Source organism: Theropithecus gelada, chromosome 5 (assembly GCF_003255815.1).
Source record: "Theropithecus gelada isolate Dixy chromosome 5, Tgel_1.0, whole genome shotgun sequence".
Lineage (NCBI taxonomy): Eukaryota > Metazoa > Chordata > Mammalia > Primates > Cercopithecidae > Theropithecus > Theropithecus gelada.
In genome coordinates, this window is record NC_037672.1 from 116,028,285 (window position 1) to 116,048,327 (window position 20,043).

Genomic DNA, 20,043 nt, shown 5'->3' on the forward strand with positions numbered 1-20,043 from the left:
TAGAATAAGTGTGATGTGGTGCTGAGAAGAATGTATATTCTGTTGATTTGGGGTAGAGAGTTCCGTAGATGTCTATTAGATCTGCTTAGTGCAGAGCTGAGTTCAACTCCTGGATATCCTTGTTAACCTTCTGTCTCATTGATCTGTCTAATATTGACAGTGGGGTGTTAGGGGGTCTCCCATTATTATTGTGTGGGAGTCTAAGTCTCTTTGTAGGTCTCTAAGGACTTGCTTTATGAATCTGGGTGCTCCTGTATTGGGTGCATATATATTTATGATAGTTAGTTCTTCTTGTTGAATTGATCCCTTTACCATTATGTAATGGCCTTCTTTGTCTCTTCTGATCTCTGTTGGTTTAAAGTCTGTTTTATCAGAGAGTAGGATGGCAACCCTTGCTTTTATTTGTTTTCCATTTACTTGGTAGATCTTCCTCCATCCCTTTATTTTGAGCCTATGTTTGTCTCTGCATGTGAGATGGGTCTCCTGAATACAGCACACTGATGGGTCTTGACTCTTTATTCAACTTGCCAGTCTGTGTCTTTTAATTGGGGGCATTTAGTCCATTTACATTTAAGGTTAATATTGTTATGTGTGAATTTCATCCTGACATTATGATGTTAGCTGGTTATTTTGCCCATTAGTTGATGCAGTTTCTTCCTAGTATCGATGGTCTTTACAATTTGGCATGTTTTTGCAGTGGCTGGTACCAGTTGTTCCTTTCCATGTTTAGTGCTTCTTTCAGGAGCTCATGTAAGGCAGGCTGGCTGGTGACAAAATCTCTCAGCATTTGCTTGTCTGTAAAGGACTTCATTTCTCCTTCACTTATGAAGCTTAGTTTGGCTGGATATGAAATTCTGGGTTGAAAATTCTTTTCTTTAAAAATGTTGAATATTGGCCCCCACTCTCTTCTGGCTTGTAGAGTTTCTGCTGAGAGATCTGCTGCTAGTCTGATGGGCTTCCCTTTGTGGGTAACACGACCTTTCTCTCTGGCTGCCCTTAACATTTTTTCCTTCATTTCAGCCTTGGTGAATCTGACAATTATGTGTCTTGGGGTTGCTCTTCTCGAGGAGTATCTTTGTGGTGTTCTCTGTATTTCCTGAATTTGAATGTTGGCCTGTCTTGCTAGGTTGGGGAAGTTCTCCTGGATAATATCTTGAGTGTTTTCCAACTTGGTTCCATTCTCCCTGTCATTTTCAGGTACACCAATCAGATGCAGATTTGGTCTTTTCATATAATGAAAAGAGGGGGCTTTGTTCGTTTCTTTTTACTCTTTTTTCTCTAAACTTATCTTCTTGCTTTATTTCATTAATTTGATCTTCAGTTACTGATATCCTTTCTCCAGAAGTGGAGAAAACAGCGGCAGGAGGCCTTGTTGAGCTGTGGGGGGCTCCGCCCAATTCAAGTTTCCCTGGCTGCTTTGTTTACCTACTCAAGCCTCAGCAATGGTGTACGCCCCTCCCCCTGACAGGCTGCTGCCTCGCAGGTCGATCTCAGACTGCTGCACTAGCAGTGACCAAGGCTCCTTGGGCGTGAGACCCGCCAAGCCAGGCACGGGATATAATCTCCTGGTGTGCCGTTTGCTAAAACTGTTGGAAAAGCGCAGTATTTTGGTGGGAATGTCTTGTTTTTTCCAGGTACAGTCTGTCACGGCTTCCCTTGGCTAGGAAAGTGAAATCCTCCAACCCCTTGTGCTTCCCAGGTGAGACGATGCCCTACCCGGCTTCGGCTCACCATCCATGGGCTGCACCCATTGTCCAACCAGTCCCAGTGAGATGAACCGGGTACCTCCGTTGGAAATGCAGAAATCACCCGTCTTCTGCATTGATCATGCTGGGAGCTGCAGACCAGAGCTGTTCCTATTCGGCCATCTTGGAACGGACCCCTGAGGGTCTGAATTTAAATGACACCTTCTCAATAAGGCCTGCCCTGAACACCCTATTTAATCTACAAAACCCACACTCCACCTCCTCCCAGGCAGATGTCATCCCCCAAGTCTGCTCTACTTTTTCCTTCCTCCATAGCCTCAGATAACCTTACCAGTTTCACTGTCTAGTCTCCATTAGAATGTAAGCTCCATGAGGGCAGAGATCTTTGTCCACTCTGTTCACTGACATATCTCAAGTGCCAAGAACAGTATCCAGCACATACTGGGAGAACAATAAGTATTCACTGAATTGAATTGGTTATTCTTAAATTCTTTTTGAAATAAAGTGGCATAAACAAAGTATTTCATAAAAATGGTCATACTTTATAAACTATCATATCAAATAACCATGGATTATTGTCTAGATTAAGGTATATGAGGTGACTGAAAACATCACTAAAATCCCAGGAGTGATTATACAATTATAAATACAAGTATAAAACTGTTTCCGTAAAGAAGTTTAACAGAACTCAAATCAAATGATCAACTGCCTTTAGAGTAGACACCTATGGAAGCTATGCATTTGTCCAAATATGTCTAAAACTTTCTCTACAAATTCCTTTCAGAGTGGAAAAAAATATAGGACTCTAAGGGTCACGCAGTTCAATCTGTTATCGGTGTAAACACTGGAGACTGGCCAGGCATAGTAGTTCATGCCTGTAATCCCAGCAATTTGGGAGGCTGAGGCGGGCAGATCACTTGAGCTCAGGAGATCAAGACCAGCCTGGCCAACACGGCGAAACCTCATCTCTATTTAAACACAAGAAAACATCGGTGACTAATCATCCTCCGTGCTCTGGCTGGGCTACTTCCAGTAATACAGCAAATCATCTTTGGTGAGTTAATTTGATTTGGGCATGTAGCCAAAAATCATTTGAAGGAGAGTATTTTTGAAAACAGGGTTTAAAAAAAGTTGAGAAAAAATTTTAATTTAAAAAACAGATGACCAATTCAAAAGCATTTTGAGAAATAAATACATTTATATATTTATTCTATATCAATAAACTGAAATAAGAGGAAAGATGACTTCTTATCAGAAATAAAAGTTGATAAATATGAAACATTTTCTATTCTTTTCTGTAAGAAAGAAGAAATATAGACAAAATTATGTCTGAACTACTTAAAGAATTTTTCAAAACTTTTCAAACCATAGAGGACAAGGGAGTACGGGATGTAGTAAACCAAAAAAACTTAAATCTCATTCCATGTTAGACTACAATGTACTTTAATTTACAGTTCAGGATAAAGGAAAGTAGTCTCTGTGGTAGGTGAACTCCAGGATATCTACAGACACTAGATTTGATAATTACGGTTCTTCTCTTTCACCTGCATTTTACAGAAATATTTTTCAAGAAAGTAAATGATAGTTGTATTTTCCCAAACAACAAATAACATTTTAATGATTTTTACATGTTCTTTTTTGTTACACATACTGCTCATAAGATCCTTCCCTGCCTCCGCCCCGCCCACCAAATACACACAAAGACACGCTCACGAATACTATATACCTTCCTCTGTGAGATGATATTGACAGAAACACTGCAGTGGAGGGGAATAAAAGTGAAACCTAAGCTAAACTTTATGGAGAATTTTACCATCCTGCAAATTCCTTATGCAACTGTTATTCTAGTCAGCGCAGCTGTTTTTATCTGCTGGCAATACTAAAGCAATAATCATTTGTAGTGGGTCCCCAAAGGGCTGTTTTTTATAAGAACATATGTGTGGGAAATAAAATCTTTTCATTGCTATACACCACGGAAACTGAACTCAAGCAGACAGCTGGATAAAGAGATGACTCCTGAATACAAGATCCTGGCCTTAGTTTGGCACTTAAATTGTCAATTCCTTTCTTACCTACTTTGTAACACTTTCAGTACCAAATATGGCATTTGTATACAACAAGCTCAATAAATGTTTGAGCACAGGCAGATCTCTATGGTAAAAATGTCACCAAATTACTTGGCATCAAAATTCTGTACTTCTATATATAAATGATATTGTATGACTAAAATATCATAGTTAAATATTGTTTAGCTAAAAATGTTCCATATACTGTTTTAGGTCCTAGAAATGCAATAGTGAGAAAAATCAGATGTGGTCCCTACCCCTGTGAACCCAGCAGGAAAAAGATGTTAGTCAAATCTACATCTCAAAATTACAAACTGGGATTCATGGTATGAGTTGAGCTACAGGGGAGAATGGGGCTGGAGAAGTATCCCAAAAGCTCTCCTCAGGAAGTGACTAAAAGGACAGAATAGTGTGAAAGAGTTGAGGAAAAATCATTCCAGCAAATGTTTGTGAAACACCTTATGAAAAAATAAAGTCTATATAAATGTTTATGTTATGGTGATGCTTATCATTCGAATAGTAAGAAACAGAGAAAATGGTGATCTAATATCAAATGACAGATACCATGCAACATTCCTTCAAAATCAGAGTAATTAAGCCTCTTTCCCATTTACATATGAATATAAATTGTGGAGTCTAACTCAGTTTAGACTTATATAATAATATGTAGCTAGAACCACTGAAGGGGTTTGATAACATCCCTCTTAAATGTATACACTTTAAGTCAATATAAATTGCCTGAAGTTTTCATACTTCTCTTTCTTGTATATAGCAGACACCCAAAATCAAGATTATAAGACTAAAATAAAATTTTCCATGGTGAAATTTAATATTGTACAGCAAATAATCATAATACTGATGAAGATAAGACTGGTTTATTTTTAAACAACTACAGGTTAAGGGGTATTATTGTAATTTTACTTACAAAAGAAATAAGGCTGAAAAAAGTAAATGTTTCAAGGTCATTCAGCTAAAATAGAGTCAAGTTATGCACCTAACTCCATCTAACTCCCAAATTCCTGCCCTAGCCACCACATTCATGACAATGCTGTATTCCTCACAAAAAAAAAAAAAAAAAATCACTTCAAAAATAATCTGTGCTTTCAAACATTTCAAGATACAATGTCAAATTAAAAGTTTAGACAGGGTTTTCTTTTCCTACATTTTTCTTTCTTCTTTCTTAAAAGTATAATTTTGTTTACTAATTTTTTTAGCCTTTTATTCAATGGGAACTTGATTCCTATGAAGCTTTTTAATACAAACATTAAAATATTTGACTTTCTTGTACTTGATCAGCAAAGATGCACAGCTGCACACATTGTAGATCCTGGTATTCTTGAATTATCTAAATATCCACAAAATTTGACAGAAGTTAGAAGCATGAAGCAAGGTATAGATAGTATATTTCATTGATTCTAAAATCCCTTCAATTCTAAGAGACACCAAACCTTTCAGGTCAACATGACACATTGCTAAGAAGCCTTTGTTAATAAGGCATATTTCTATTTTTAAAATGTTAAAATATGAGAAAATATAGGTCTTCGAATTGACAGAAATCGCAGCAAAAAGGCTCTAACTCAGTTCCTCGTCTGTGGTGGCTTCTCAATTCTCCCCACTGTTTCACAGCCAGGAAGGCTGATTTGGGTCCTCAACCACTAGGGCACGGAAGGTCGTCAAACCCACACTTACATCCACTGAAAACTAAACCATGACAGAATGTTTTCTTTGTATTGTTTCTCCCGAAGTTGTTCCCCATTTAATAAAAGAATATAGATTTACAGGAATCATTCTGTGATTAAGAAAACAAGCTTTGTGCATTTAGCTTCTAAAATGTAACTTCAAAAGAATTCAAATGACCTTTGCCCTGACAAATGTGACTCTCCCTACACATGTGCTATAAGGCTAGAACACTGTTCTAAAAGGGGATGATATTCTGTTCTTCAGCTGCCAAACTTTTTCATAGTACTTTTTCGTAGCACTATATAAACAGTGACCAAAAATCTTAAGAGATGAGATTCAGTTTCAAAACTAACTTGATAAAACAGAGGTATTTTACATGTTATATTCATCATTTTATTTCTAAATATATACATTTTATATTTCCAAGTTTTTATGTTGATACTTTAAAAATACTTCATTAAAGCAGACAAGATTATGATACACAACTTAAAAAATAAATTCTGGTTTTTGAAGTTTTCATTTAAAAACAAGTAAGTTAAGTCTTCTTTAAGTTCTTTACAGGCCATGATATACAGTAATCAGTTTAATTTCAGAGCACACTTACCACTAAACTAGCTAAATTTAGGCTATATGTGAAAATGTATAGTCTCCCAGCCTTCATGTGTTCTCTTTATTTTTAAAGTTGAAGCTGGATGTGGTGACACAAGCCTGTAATCCCAGCACTTTGAGAGACCAAGGCAGGTGGTTTGCTTGAGCTAGGAGTTTGAGACCAGCCTGGGCAATATAGCGAGACCCTGTCTTTACAAAAAAATACAAAAATTAGCTAGGCGTGGTGCATGTGGCTGTGGTCCCTATTTGGGAGGCTGAGGTGTGAGGATCACTTGACCCTGGGAGGCGTAGGTTGCAGTGAACAGAGGTTGCACACTGTACTCCAGCCTGGGTCACAGAGTGAAACTCTGTCTGTTTATAAAGAAATAAATAATGAAATAAAAAAATTAAAGTCGAAGTCTCACTCTGTCACCAGGCTAGAGTGAACACTATCATAGCTCACTGCAGTCTCATACTCCTGAGCTCAAGTGATTCTCCTGCCTCAGCCTCCTGAGTAGCTGGGACTACAGGCATGCATCACTGCACCTGGCTACTTAAAAACATTTTTTTTTTTTTGGTAGATATCGGGTCTCACTTTGTTGCCCAGGCTGGTCACAATCTCCTGGCCTCAAGTGATTATCTGACCTCAGCCTCCCAAGGAGCTGGGATTACAAGTGTCAGTCACCATGCCTAGCCATTTGTTTCTTTTTAAATGAATAATATAATACACTCCAGACTTATACTGAAAGTGCTATACATATGAAATCACTTTGGGTTGGGCTGTGAAATTTGTTCACATTAATTTCTAATAACATACAGGACTTCATAAATGGCATCCATGGTGAATGTCCAATAAAACTGGAAAAGTAAGACAGACACTATCAGCTTTCCAAATTTATGAGATAACAGAACCAGACTTCTCCCTCTTAGAAATGGAGCCCCAAGGTCACAAAACAAGGCACAGTGGAGACCTGAAATCATTTCCTGGCTCCTAATCCAGTGTTCCACCATTTGGCTACTGTGCTTTGGAAAAAGTAGCCAGTTTTTATTGGTTCCTAAAATATCTTGGTCCAAAATTCATCCAATTGTTTTACTGTTCTGTCCTTTATAATGAAACAGAACCTTTCTCATGAATATGCGATAGAAGAAACTGAGTTAATTCTCCCACAGTGTTGAGGAACTTGTAAAAAACACATTGTCTTTCAAATGATTTTTTTTACCCACCGAGTTTGTTAGAGAGGTCAACAGGGTTATAAAATACTTTTTTCATGTCTTACTTTTAAATGACTACATTTAAAAGTAAGACATGAAATATCCAAAGTAGGATGAAAAAAATGTTTATTTCATTAGCAACATGTTTATCAGTAGACCCAACTACTACCAAGGAACAACTAAGATTCACTGTGCTAAAAAAAAATTAGAGGCCTAAAATACCTACAAATCAATCACCATTCTGTGATACGGTTTATTTTTTGTCTTTTAAATGTCTCTACAACCCTGAGGAGAGTGCATTTATTCAACTAAGACCTCTATGCCCAGCCCGCTGCTGAACTCTGGAGAGTCTTTGCCTTCAAGGAGTACTAAGCAGAGGCTTAAAGTCAAAAAGACTTTAAGAACTTAAAATGGTTATTTCAAGATAACTTGTAAGCTTCTAGAAAGAGCAAGAGGCTCATTGCTAAAACTTTAGCCAGCAAGAAAAATAAATACTGTTTTTTATTGAAATTTGGAATTGCAGCAGTATCACTTACCAGCGAGTAACTTTTAATAGCCCCAGAACCTGTGGAGCTTCATCATCTATAAAAGTGGGATTACACCTACCACACAAGCTGCTATCTTCCTAAAAGAAGGAGACATAGTCATCATGAATAAACTACTACAGTGAGGCACTATAAATTCTGCTAAAACTATGTCAACCCATGCAAGCAAGATTAGCTGAAAAGTCAAATGTATAACCAGCAATTCGTTTTGCAGGTGACAGATGTAAAGACCATCATTGACATAATGCACTGGTGTTGGGCTTATTCTCTAACAGAATTTTCCTTTCTTGTTAATTCCATTAATTAGTTCCTTGACATCCATTCCTTTTTCCCCTACAACGGTACCTTCTTTAGACCTACAGAATCAATATATAAACAATCATTAACAAGAAAGATTTAAACAGCATGTATTTATTTATTTATTTATTTATTTATTGAGATGGAGTCTTACTCTATTGCCCAGGTTGGAGTGCAGTGGCTCAAACTCACTCATTGCAACCTCCCACTCCCGAATTCAAGTGATTCTCCTGCCTCAGCCTCCCGAGTAGCTGGGACTACAGGCACGTGCCACCATGCCCAGCTAATTTTTTTGTATTTTTAGTAGAGATGGGGTTTCACGTGTTTGCCAGGATGGTCTTGATCTCCTATCTCGAGATCCACCCGCCTCAGCCTCCCAAAGTGCTGGGATTACAGGCGTGAGCCACTGCACCCGGCCTAAACAGCATTTATTAATAGGACAAAGTCCTTATTTATTTGTTAAGTCATAATTCAGGTAAAACTTTCCCTAAAACTAAGCTCCATATAACAATGAAGCTATCCCCATCAGAGCCTTTTTCACATTGTACGAAAGCTAGCTGCATATGGGAAAATTTTTTATAAGTCCTAGGCAAGAGTAACCGGTCTTGTTTTTCTCGTTTTCCAAATCCCTAAAGTTCAGCAGAGTTCCTAGCACAGAGTAAGTAGGGGATTAAAACTCAACTGAAATGTTGAGTCTTGGATGACAGTTTATCCTTGCTAATTCAATAAGCAAGGAAATTACTTTGACTATTATATCCATTTATAACCAAAAACTACACACAGATATTCCTGAATCTAGTCACAGATGGAGTACAAGCTTCTACCATCTGTTATATAGGTGAAATTACTTAATTGCATGTATAATTAGACTATGCACTTGTCCAAAAGATAAACATTTCCTATTTTAGAGAAAAAAAATGCAAAATTAAATTAGTTATAATCTTCAATCCTTTTGCACTGAACTTCTATACCATACTACCTCAGTTCCTAAAATATAGCATCAAAAATTAAAACACAGTTTACTAAACAAAAGAGTTTACAGCATAACCAATTACTTTTGCTAAAAATATATACCTTACAGTTAATTATACTGACTGTAGGGATGGGTTTCACTTAAAAGACATAAAAAATTAAAACATATGGTAAGGAATACGAAATTTAAACAGTGACAGCACAGATATGCCCCTGGAAATAGCAAACATCTCCAAAGCAAATGTTCATAAGGAGCATCCTCTCGTCCAAACTGCTTGGATTAGGTTTATTTTTATAGGCTGTTGCTAACACAATAGCACACTTATAAATGTTGGAACCTGTCAAACAATGGAATCAACTTTAAAAAACACTGTACTAAATAAATACTTTGGTAGATGCCAAAGCAGATTATCTCTTAAAAAAGATTTTAAAATTGCAGTAATGATGGCAATACTGGATAAGCAAACATATCCTAAAATTTTACTAACCCCAAAATAAATCATTTATAGTAGAGGAAAATAATTAAGGATGATTTTATATGTAGAATAACAGTGTTCATGTAATACATTTGCTTAGAAAAGATACTTTTAAACTGTTATTTCCCTGATTATGGATTATAAATATCTAAAATCAGCATATCCCTCATTTTCTATTATTACTTAACTATAACTGTTTAGTTTTTGATATTTGCCTCACACAATTAAACGATAGTGCCACTTTCTGATATGTGGAAAAATAAACAGGTTTGGGGTGCAGAGATCAGAAAATCATTTTTGGACATGTTAAGTTTGAGGTTTCTATGAGGCATCCAAGGAGAGATTTCAGAGAGGCATTTGGATATGTGAGTATGGGACTGAAAATGTAAAAACGAATGAATGAAAGTAACAGCGTAGTGCTTTAGAGTACTTTAGACAACAGAGTCTGTGTGGGTTTGCGTCCTAGCTCTGCTATTTAGCAGCTGTTGACCTTAAGTTTGTTATCTAACTCTGTGCCTCAGTTTACTTATATGTAAAATGGGGATAATAAGTAGGTTAATGTGAGAATTAAGTAAATAAATATTTTTAAAACTTATAATTTTGCTTGTTATAAATTTTGACTGTTATTATGCCCATCAGTAGCAGCAGCAGCTGTTACAGATATTTAGTCTTTGGAGGGGACAGGGTATCTAAGGAGAGCAGAAAGAAGATCCCAAGTTCAAGCCTTGATGAACTCCCAAATTAGAGATCAGGAAAACAATAAAGGGAACTTAAATGTTCCCTGCCTGTGACGTAGGAAAAATTACACCAAGATGGTATCATGGAAGCCAAAAGAGGAAAGAATCTGTCAAGAAGGCCAAACACTTGGTAGCATACAGACTTGTATCTAGCTAGCTGGTGTAGTAGGGCAGCAATAATTCCCTTATGTTGGTAGCTCTCCAAGTTTAGGTCCAGCTACATGCCCAAAAAGGAAGACATTTTTGAGCACATGCCCCTGAGGAACTTTCTGGTGTGGTAGTATCCCTTTCACAGTCCTTATTTTTTGACTTCTAAGTCTATTTTGACAAATAAATATAAAAGTACTCCTTTAAATAGAGAGTGTATTCATTCAAACCAGGAGGCACTGCTATATAAGGGAAAGTAATTCTTAAATATATTCAGAGTAATTCTATTCTTGAATGTCTAGGGGAAAAGAAAGGGCTTTGTGTAGAGAGAGCCTGAGTGGAGAAAACAGTACTGTCAAATACATTTACATGGTCAGTATTCAGAGTCTCCAACAATGTTAAAGGAATAGAGTATGTTATTTTCACAAGTAGAGCTTCTCCCTAAGTCAGATTCCAGAAATAAGCTACCACTCTAACCTCTTCTGTTTAATACTTTGGAAAGCACAGAGATGAAAATGCAGCACAAGTCCTTACTAAAAAAAGATCTTATGTTGGTGGGTAGGTAGTATTTGGTTAAAACAAACAACTTTGGAAAATAGAAACCATGCCCACTCAGTTTATGTTTAAAATGCATATATGTATTTTTGAGGAAGCTTAAACTAATGTTTGAAAGATGTTTTTCAACAGCGACAAAAACATGAAATGCCAGGCTTTATTTTCCAGAAGATATTAGTGAATAATTTTATTGTTAATACTAAGTGACAATAACAAGAAGAAGGTTCCAAACTCTGAGTTTTTTTCTGTTTCATGCATATTTGACCTGGGTCAGCTTTATCACGAGGAAGGGGCAGGGAGGGGGGTTTTGCTAGTAGGTAGCTGAAAACCATGCAAACTTATTGCCACTAATGAGGTGCAGCCAAAACTGACACTATTCATGGGCAGAAATCTCATGTATCCACAATACAGATATACAACAGAATTGCTTCCTATGATATTTTGCTATTTAGATATGCTGCAGGTTTCTGTCAAGGTAGAAATATTATCTTCTGTTTATGAAAATAAAAGATGTCTTTGATAAGGTTCAGATAGCAAAGGAATAAATAAGTCAGAGGCTGCACATGTGTAGCAATCCCATCCCCCTGAGAGAAGCTGTGGGGATAGTTCTTCTAGGCACACTGATGGCAATACATTTCCTCAATTTTAGGATTCATAATGGTTTCACATTTTTGACATCTGTATGCATCTCAAAATTGATTTTGTATGTATAGTTATAATAATGTTTCTCATATTAATATATTACCCAGCTGTTTTAAAAGAGGTAGCTCTGTAGGCAATAATATGAAATCAGTGCCAGAGATATTAATTTTAAAAAGTACAGAACAATGTGTGTACCATTCTATCATTTACATACTTTTTTTTTAAAAGGATAGATACTTTTATGTTGTTATATGCACATTTTATTTCTAGGGGAATCACAAAGAACAGGTAAGAGTTATATGAAAGGGGAGGAGGCAGAGGTAGGCAGAGGCCTATTTTTCATTGTATACCCTTTTCATCTTTTGATTGTTTATGTTTTACTTATTTAAAAGTACAGTATTTGACTCTTTCAAAAGAAAAGACCAATACCACATACTGTTATGGATACCTGCACATGAAGTCAGCCTATAAAAACTCTTTTTTTATTTTGAGACAGAGTCTCCCTCTCTCACCAGTCTTGTGAGCTAAGATTGTCGCGTAATCTTGGTCAGGCTGGTCTCAAACTCCTGACCTCAGGTGATCCACCCTCCTTCGCCTTCCAAAGTGCTGGGATTACAGGTGCGAGCCACCGCACCCAGCCTAAGACCTCTTAAAGGAGGCCAGGGTGTAACAGTATATTCACACAATGAATTACTATTCAGCAATAAAAAAGAAACAGACTATTGATACGTGCAACATCATAATGGCTCTTAAAACATTATGTTGAGTAAGAGAACCTTCGTACAATAGTGCATACGTTATGATTCTATTTACGTGCAGTGCTAGAATAGGCTAAACAAATCTATCACAGAAAATAATCATAATTGTGGCTGCCAGGGAAGGAAGGTTACATGAAGGGGTGGGGGTTGCCTAGGAAATGGCATGAGGTAACTTTCTGGGGTGGCAATTATGTTCTATGTTTTGATAAGTGTCTGGGCTACAAAGGTATATACAGTTGTCAAAACTCAATAAATGTTCACTTAAGACGTACATTTTTATTGTAAATGAATTTTGCCTCAAATGAGAAAATAATCTGTAAGCAAGTTTTGAACACTAGTTAATGATGTGCATTCTGGAGTATTTAGAGTGAAGTGTCTAAATGTTTGTAATTTACTTTAAAATGCATCAGAAGAAAAAAGATGGGTTGATGGACAGATGAACATCATGATATGTGACAAAACAAGTATAGTTACATGCTAATGGTAATATCTAGGTGGCAGGGATGTAGGTGTTCACTATGAAATCCTTTTAGATTTTCTGTATGTTTGAAAATTTTCAAAACAAAATGTTGAAAATAGCTTTGAAAATATTTCCAGTTAAGTTATTCTTTAAAACGCATTCATTGTACATAGTGGCATTTCTCTGTCAATACATATTGGTCTACCACATTCATACTAAGCATAGTGAGTTTAATGAGGTATTTATAAATATTATATTAAATTTCTAGAACCATCATGGAAGAGATTATGGTTAAAATACGTAAAGGAAACACTGAATGCACATCTTGATTTACAAATATGAAACCATACCACATGTAAGTCTGGCTTCTAAAAACAGTTCAATGCCTCTCCCATGACCTACTCCAAGCCAGTTCACTCTACTCCCAAAAAGAAGTGTCAGCAGGACTACACTACATTCATAAAGACAGTGAGTGAAGATCCCAAAGGGTATGAAAGCCACTGCACACATCACACATCTCTCTTTCCTCTCTTCTTTCCCTCACAGGATATAAAGTAAGCCCCACTCACCACAGCTTCCTCCTCCCCTTCCCCACACTGCTTTACTCTCCATAGCAGCTGGTGTGGTGAGCCCAAGAAAGGGAACGAATCTGTTTTCTCTTGCAGATGCTCTGCCTCTTGCTCAGATGCTGCTAGGTGTGCATTAGATCAGCCTACTTCATTAGATTCAAGACTGAGGTTTATGCTGGGAGGGAATACTGGGGCTCCAGCCTTTAGTGCAGCAAGAAGAATCTGTGGTTTGCCCTAGCTTACTGGGATACTGCAATGGGTAATGGTCACAGCTCCAGCTGGAAGTCAAGCTTTTCTTCCCCTGTGTGACTTGCTCTGCTACAGTGCCTGTGTTTCTGTGCGCATGTGGGCATCCACCATTCAGGGGCATCAAAAGAAGGAATGGCAGCAGTGTAGGTTGGAACTGGGTTATTTCTGGAAGCCTAGATCAAATACCCACTGGCAACAAAACTGCAGATTTTCAATGTAAACCATTTATCTTTTTTTCCCACTCAACTATATGTTGCACACATATTTTCAAACCAATATATACAGATTTATCTACCCCATGCTTTCTAACATTTAAGTAGGAGTTGATGAGTATCCTGGCCCGGTGATAATTAAAGCAGATGTAGTAAGATTTGCTCTAATAGATCAAGGACTATAGGATCTATCATCTTCCCTCAACAGAACACTCACAATGTAAGGGCTCTAAACTAGGGTATCAGGGCCTCATGACAAGTCATGATACTTTTACCGTGGGACACTCTATATTTTCTGTATATATGTGCATTACCACAATAAGCCAAAAACTGACTTAGTCCATCTGTATTTGGTGTACAGGAGGCCAAAAACCATAGCTTTTTGGACTATTTGTTTTCCTGATGAATTCAATCACTAGATGTTTTGCATTATAAAAATATATTCCAGTTTCCTGATTATATGATGGAATAACATACAAGAAAACTGTAAGAAAAGAGTAATTTTGGAATTGACAAATTGTTGAATTGCTATTATATATCATTCTTACCTCATTTGAAGGAATGGTGGCAAAGGGTTTGATGACAGCGGCTAATGGAATCTGAGCTTGCTTAGCCATATCTGACGTGCATGGAAAACAGTACGTTGTACAACGGATGAATCGAGGACTGGCATTTCCTGAAACATTCAAAAGGATACAGTTAAGATTTGTTTAGAAAAAAACTTTCCCTAAGATATTCAAATATTTATAAAGGTACTTCTAGATAACGCATTGCATTATTTCTTATTTGCAAAACTCTCTTCAAGATTTGTTTTTTTAAAAAGTAGTATTGTGCAATTCTACAATCTACATTCTAGGTACACTGTAATGTCTTACAAAATAAAAATACTCTGAATCCTACTGCAAAGATATAAGTATCTTAGTTGTTATTATTTTCTATAAGCAGTCTTAATATAGTATTACTATAGATTTGAGGGGTATTTAGATCCAATGGAAAAAATTAAACAAAGAGACACACAAATATGAAAGAACAAAATTTTTGAATCACAGTCATTTCTTCTTCATCCTCTTCTATCTGCTTATGGGAAAGGTAAGCATTTCTATACCATTTCATATTAGCAAGTGATACTTTGTCAAATATGATTCCATTTGACTATTTTTTTCTAAATTTGGAAATTGAATTTAGAAATGAAAATTCTACTTGTAATAGAAGTATTATTTTCAAAAACACCCTAATCTATTTTTAATAGATGTTAGGCTTCTTGACCAAATATCTTTACTTCGTGGCATATCCGAGTGTTAATATCTATGACATAAAGAATATTTTTATCACTAGAATAACTTGTCTAAAATAAATTTTGAAATAAAATATTATGACTAAAAAAATGTAATCATCAATCAAACGTTCACTGAGTGTCTACGACATTTCAGGCCCTGTCCTAGGTGCTTGCAGAGCTTATGTTCTTGCAGAGGACACAGATAATGAATATTACGCCTAATAAAAGTAAATTATATAGGACATTAGAAGGTGATAAATGCTGTGAAAAAAGCATATCTAGTGAAGGGGTACCAGCAAATGGGAGGCTTTAAATACTTACAAGGTAGACCTTATTTAAAAGGTAACATCCAAGCAAAGAGTCGCAGGAGGCAAGCGATTTACCCAAGCCGGTATCTGGGGAAGGACACGCCCGGAGTAGAGGGACAGCAGGAAGCCCATGGAGCTGGAATGGAGCCACTGTGGTAGGCACCAACGGGTGTGGAGTTCAGTGAAGCAACAGGTCAGATGAGGTAGACTCTTGAGACCATTTTAAGCCCTCTGGCTTTTCTCCCAAAGAAATGAGGAGCCACTGATGGTTTTAGAGCAGAGGGGTGTCATGCTGTAATGTAGGTTCCTCTGCCTGCATTTTCAGAATGGATTGCAGTGGGAAAGAGTAGAACCAGGGAGACCATGTGGAGGCTGCTGCAGTACTAGCGCAACAGCAGTAGAAGTGTTGAGATGTGGCTAAATTCTGGATACATTTCGAAGGTACAGTGACTTATTTGTTAAAGGGCATATAAGGTGTGAAGGTGTGAGGTGTGAGAGAGCGTGATGGTCAAGAATGACTAAGGTTGCTGGCCTGAGAAACCAGAAGCATAAAATTGCCATCAACTGACAAAGGAAAGGCTGCAGGAAGGGAAGGGATGTTTTAACAGGTGTGTGGGTGGAGATAAGGAATCTAGTCTGGGACATGTCCAATATGGGAAATCTATTACACAGTCGAACAGCAATGCTGAATAGACAATTAGATATGTACATCAAGAGATTGGGCTGAAGTCTGGGCTGGAGGTACACATTTGGGAATTCTTAGCATATAGAGATGGTATCTGAAACCATGAAACCAGGTTAAAACTACCACAGGAATAATTATGGCCAAAGAAGAAAAGATGACCAAGTACTGAACTCTGGGGTCCTCCAAGATAAGGAGGTCAGAGAAGGAGGAGAAAGCAGCCAAAGGACTGAGAAGGATGAAACGAGGAGCCTAGCATCCTGAAGTGAAGTGTAGGATGTATTTCATGCGGAGGCACAATCATCTGTGCCAGATGGTGCTGCTGGAGATCCGAAAGAGGCAGTTTTGGTGGAATGCTGGGGGAAAATCTGCTCAGAGTGAGTTTAAGAGATAACAGAAGGAGAAGAATTGGCAATAGTCCTTTTAAGTTTTGCTGTAGAGGGGTGGAAAGAAAAGAGTGCTAGCTGGTAAGGGAAGTGGACCAAGAAAACATTTTTATATTTTAAGATGGGAGAAGGTTTTTTTTTTTAAAAAAAAAAAAAGATGGGAATCATTCTGTAGAAAGAAAAATAGTGATGATTTAAGAGGAAGAGGGGAGACGTACTGTGGAAATGTATACTTGAGTAGTGCACAGGGAGAGAGACTGGCTTTCGGCTGGAGCACAGATTGCTCACCGAGGGCCAAATGCAGGCGGGCACAGTGGGAGGATGCATTGAGATGGGGGGTCCATGTGGTGGTGGGGTGCACAGAATTTCCTTTCTGAAAGGAGAATGTAAAGCAGCTAAAAGAAAGATGTGAGAGAAGGTAATGCAGGTTTGAAAAAGTGTGAAATAGTCACTAAGGAGACTGGAAAAGTGAAAAGACTTGGGAAATAGAGTGTGGTGGGAAGTTTATGGTCCTGAGTTTAAATAGAAGTTGTGGCAGGGTTGTGAGCCTTTCTCTGGCCATGTTTTGCTGCACAGATGCAGGCCTGAAATGAATGGAAGGTTGGACTTAAGAAAGCTTTTATTCTGCTCATTTCCAAGCTACTAGTGCCAGATTTCACAGTTTTTAGGACAAACTGGAAATCTGGATTTTTATATAATGTATTCTGATTTTTAAATAATGACAATTAATTCAAATAGAAACAAAAGAAATTACTGTGTAGGACAAATTAACATGACTGCAGGCTGAATCCAGTCCTTGGGCTGGACTGCAGAGCATCTGAGAGAAGGGGAAGATATAGTACTAACAACAAGGATAATAATAATAATAGCAGCCAATGTGCTAGACATCATTCTAAGACTGTTACATGTAAACTCATTTAGCCCCACAATAACTCTATGGAGTAATATATTTATAATCCACTTTCCTGTGGAGGAAACTGAGACACCGGGAGGTTATGTGACTTTCCAAAAGTCAGAGTTAGTAAGTGGCAAAAGTGGGATTAGAATAAATTATAATTTTCTACAACATCCCGGAAAAATTAAGTCCAGGTCGCCAAGGCCTGGAATGCTGGATGAGGAGTTGAGACCAACCCTGTCTGCCCATGGGCAACAGTGACATTTTTTTAGCAAGGGAGGAAAAAAAAAAACAACCACCACCACCAACCAACCAACCAACCAACCAGAACTTTTTTTTTTGGCAAGGGTAAAATGATCAAATAAGTAATTGAAGAAAATCAATCTGACCAAAGTTAGATAGCTTCTAGGAACAGAAAAAAAATAGAGACAGGTAAATTGGTCCATTGCTTTAAGAGCCCAGGTTAGCAGTAATAGAGGAGGAAACCAGATTTTTGGCAGCAGGAATAAAAGTAAAGGAACTCTTAGGTAATATTAATAAATGTAAATACACTTGAACGCTTAATAGTGTTTGTTTCATATTTAAACAAAACTTTCCTTATTATCATCATTACACAATATTATAGAGATGATGAACTAAGAATTTTTAAAGTATTTTAAAGTTTATTTTAATTTTCCATTGCACTCACTTATATTCCTTAAAATTACCAATAAAATATTGAAGCTGGATATTTGTTACCCTTAAAGGGTTTATTTTTTGACAGTGAAATATGCATAAATGAATGAGCTCTGAAGGTGACTAAACAAATGCTTTGTTCAGGAAGATAATGTACATAAAGAATAAAATTTGAAAAAGCAATTGAGAATTTGTTTTTATAAACAGGTATACGACAGTGGGGCATAAACAGTCTGGCTACCGTGGATAATTTAGCAACCTCAGGAACTACGATTTGAAACTTTTTGAGATGCTTAATAAAGAGCATTATAGGATAATTTTACTGAAAACATTCAACAAATTCATTCCACAAACATTTACTAAGCTAAACTCCAGGCAAGGGCTTAGAAACAGAATAGAGTCAAGTCTCTGGCTTCGCAATCTAGTTGGAAAGAGTGACAGTAAAAATAGATCATTGCAACATAGCATGGTAAGTATCACAGAAGAGCAAACAGATTAAGAAATAGAAGAAGGGAGACAATGACTCTGTCACTTAGACCAGCACTGACTACACAAAGGATGAGGTCATTGAACAGGGTCTTAAAGGATGGGAACCAAAGGACAAGTGGAATCTTAAAATAAGATTTTATTTTAAGGCATTAATTAAAGGCAAAGGAGTAAGGCCTCATATTTAAAGGCAAAGGAGTAATATTTTAAAGTTTAAGAATATTTTAAACTTTTCTTTATTGGCTCTGATCCTAACCAGCTGTATGGCCTTGGGCAAGCCACTTAACCTCCCTGGCCCTTACCCTTACATCTGTAAAGTGAGAGAGCTGAGCAAAGAAAGTCCAAGGTTCCTTCCAACTCTATGTTCTACTTACATCTGTGAATGTCTGTACACGTCTGAGAATCTTGAGCTACATCCTAAAAAGCTTATTACTATCGGCAAATAAGCCAGGTCAGACAAAGGGGCTTCATAGCAAAAGGGTATGACTGGGCCAATTTTGGGGCTCCATACCAGGGCAGCTCTCTCCTCTTGCCAAGGGTTACACTGCAGGCTAAGGAGAGAGGACAATGACTGAGACCCTGCCACCTTACTAGTCCTGCCTGCTCACCCACTCCTTCCCTCATACTCTTTCCATACTGTATGATCCAGCAATTTCACTTCTAGGTACGGTATATACTCCAAAGAAATGAAAGCAGGGGCTCGCATAGATACTTGTACATAAATATTCACAGCAGCATTACTCACAATAGCCAAAAGGTGGAAACAACCCAAATGTCCTTCCACAGATGAATGGAAAACAAAATGTGGTATGTATAAAAAATGGAATGTTATGTAGCCTTAAAAAGGAATGAAATTCTGATATACGCTACAAGATAGATGAACCCTGAAAATATTATGTTAAGTAAAATAAACCAGACAGAAAAGGACAAATACTGTATGATTCACTCAAATGACGCGCCTAGAGCAGGCAAACTCATAGACACAGAACGTAGAATAGAGTCTGCCAGGGGATGGGTAGGGTGGAAGAATGGGGAGTTATTGTTTAATGGGTACAGAGTTTCAGGGTGGGATGATTTGTTTTTAAAGTTCTAGAAACAAATAATAAGAATGACTTAGTTGCACATTGTGAATGTAATTAAGGCCACTGAATTGTACACTTAAAAATGGTTAAAATAATAAGTTTTATGTTATATATATAGATTTGACCACAATTTAAAAACTACCCACGAGTCCCTCAAAAAACAAAAACCTATGCACATGCTGTTACTTGACATGTACTATGCTCTCTCCCACTACAATACTTTAGCACATTCACCTCCTCTGCCTGGCAACCCTCCTCTCCCCCACCTCCCTAGTCTTGTGGGTTACACTTGCTTGCTGAGGACACAGTTTGGGTGTCCCTGCCTCGAGCAAGACAGGCTGGGTCAGTTATCTGGTTGGTGACTTCACATTTAAGTTCCCAT

At 37.4% G+C, this 20,043-nt stretch overlaps 1 protein-coding gene across 4 annotated transcripts in view; it reads right to left on the bottom strand.

The window, feature by feature from the left end:
- The window catches only part of SEC24D (SEC24 homolog D, COPII coat complex component), a 111,528-nt gene that overhangs the window by 57,709 nt on the left and 33,776 nt on the right, over positions 1 to 20,043 (bottom strand). For all 4 annotated transcript variants that reach the window (XM_025385603.1, XM_025385600.1, XM_025385602.1 and 1 more), the window contains exon 8: positions 14,420 to 14,547. In XM_025385603.1, the coding sequence (XP_025241388.1) occupies positions 14,420 to 14,547 (128 nt within the window). The remainder of the gene's footprint in view (positions 1 to 14,419; positions 14,548 to 20,043) is intronic.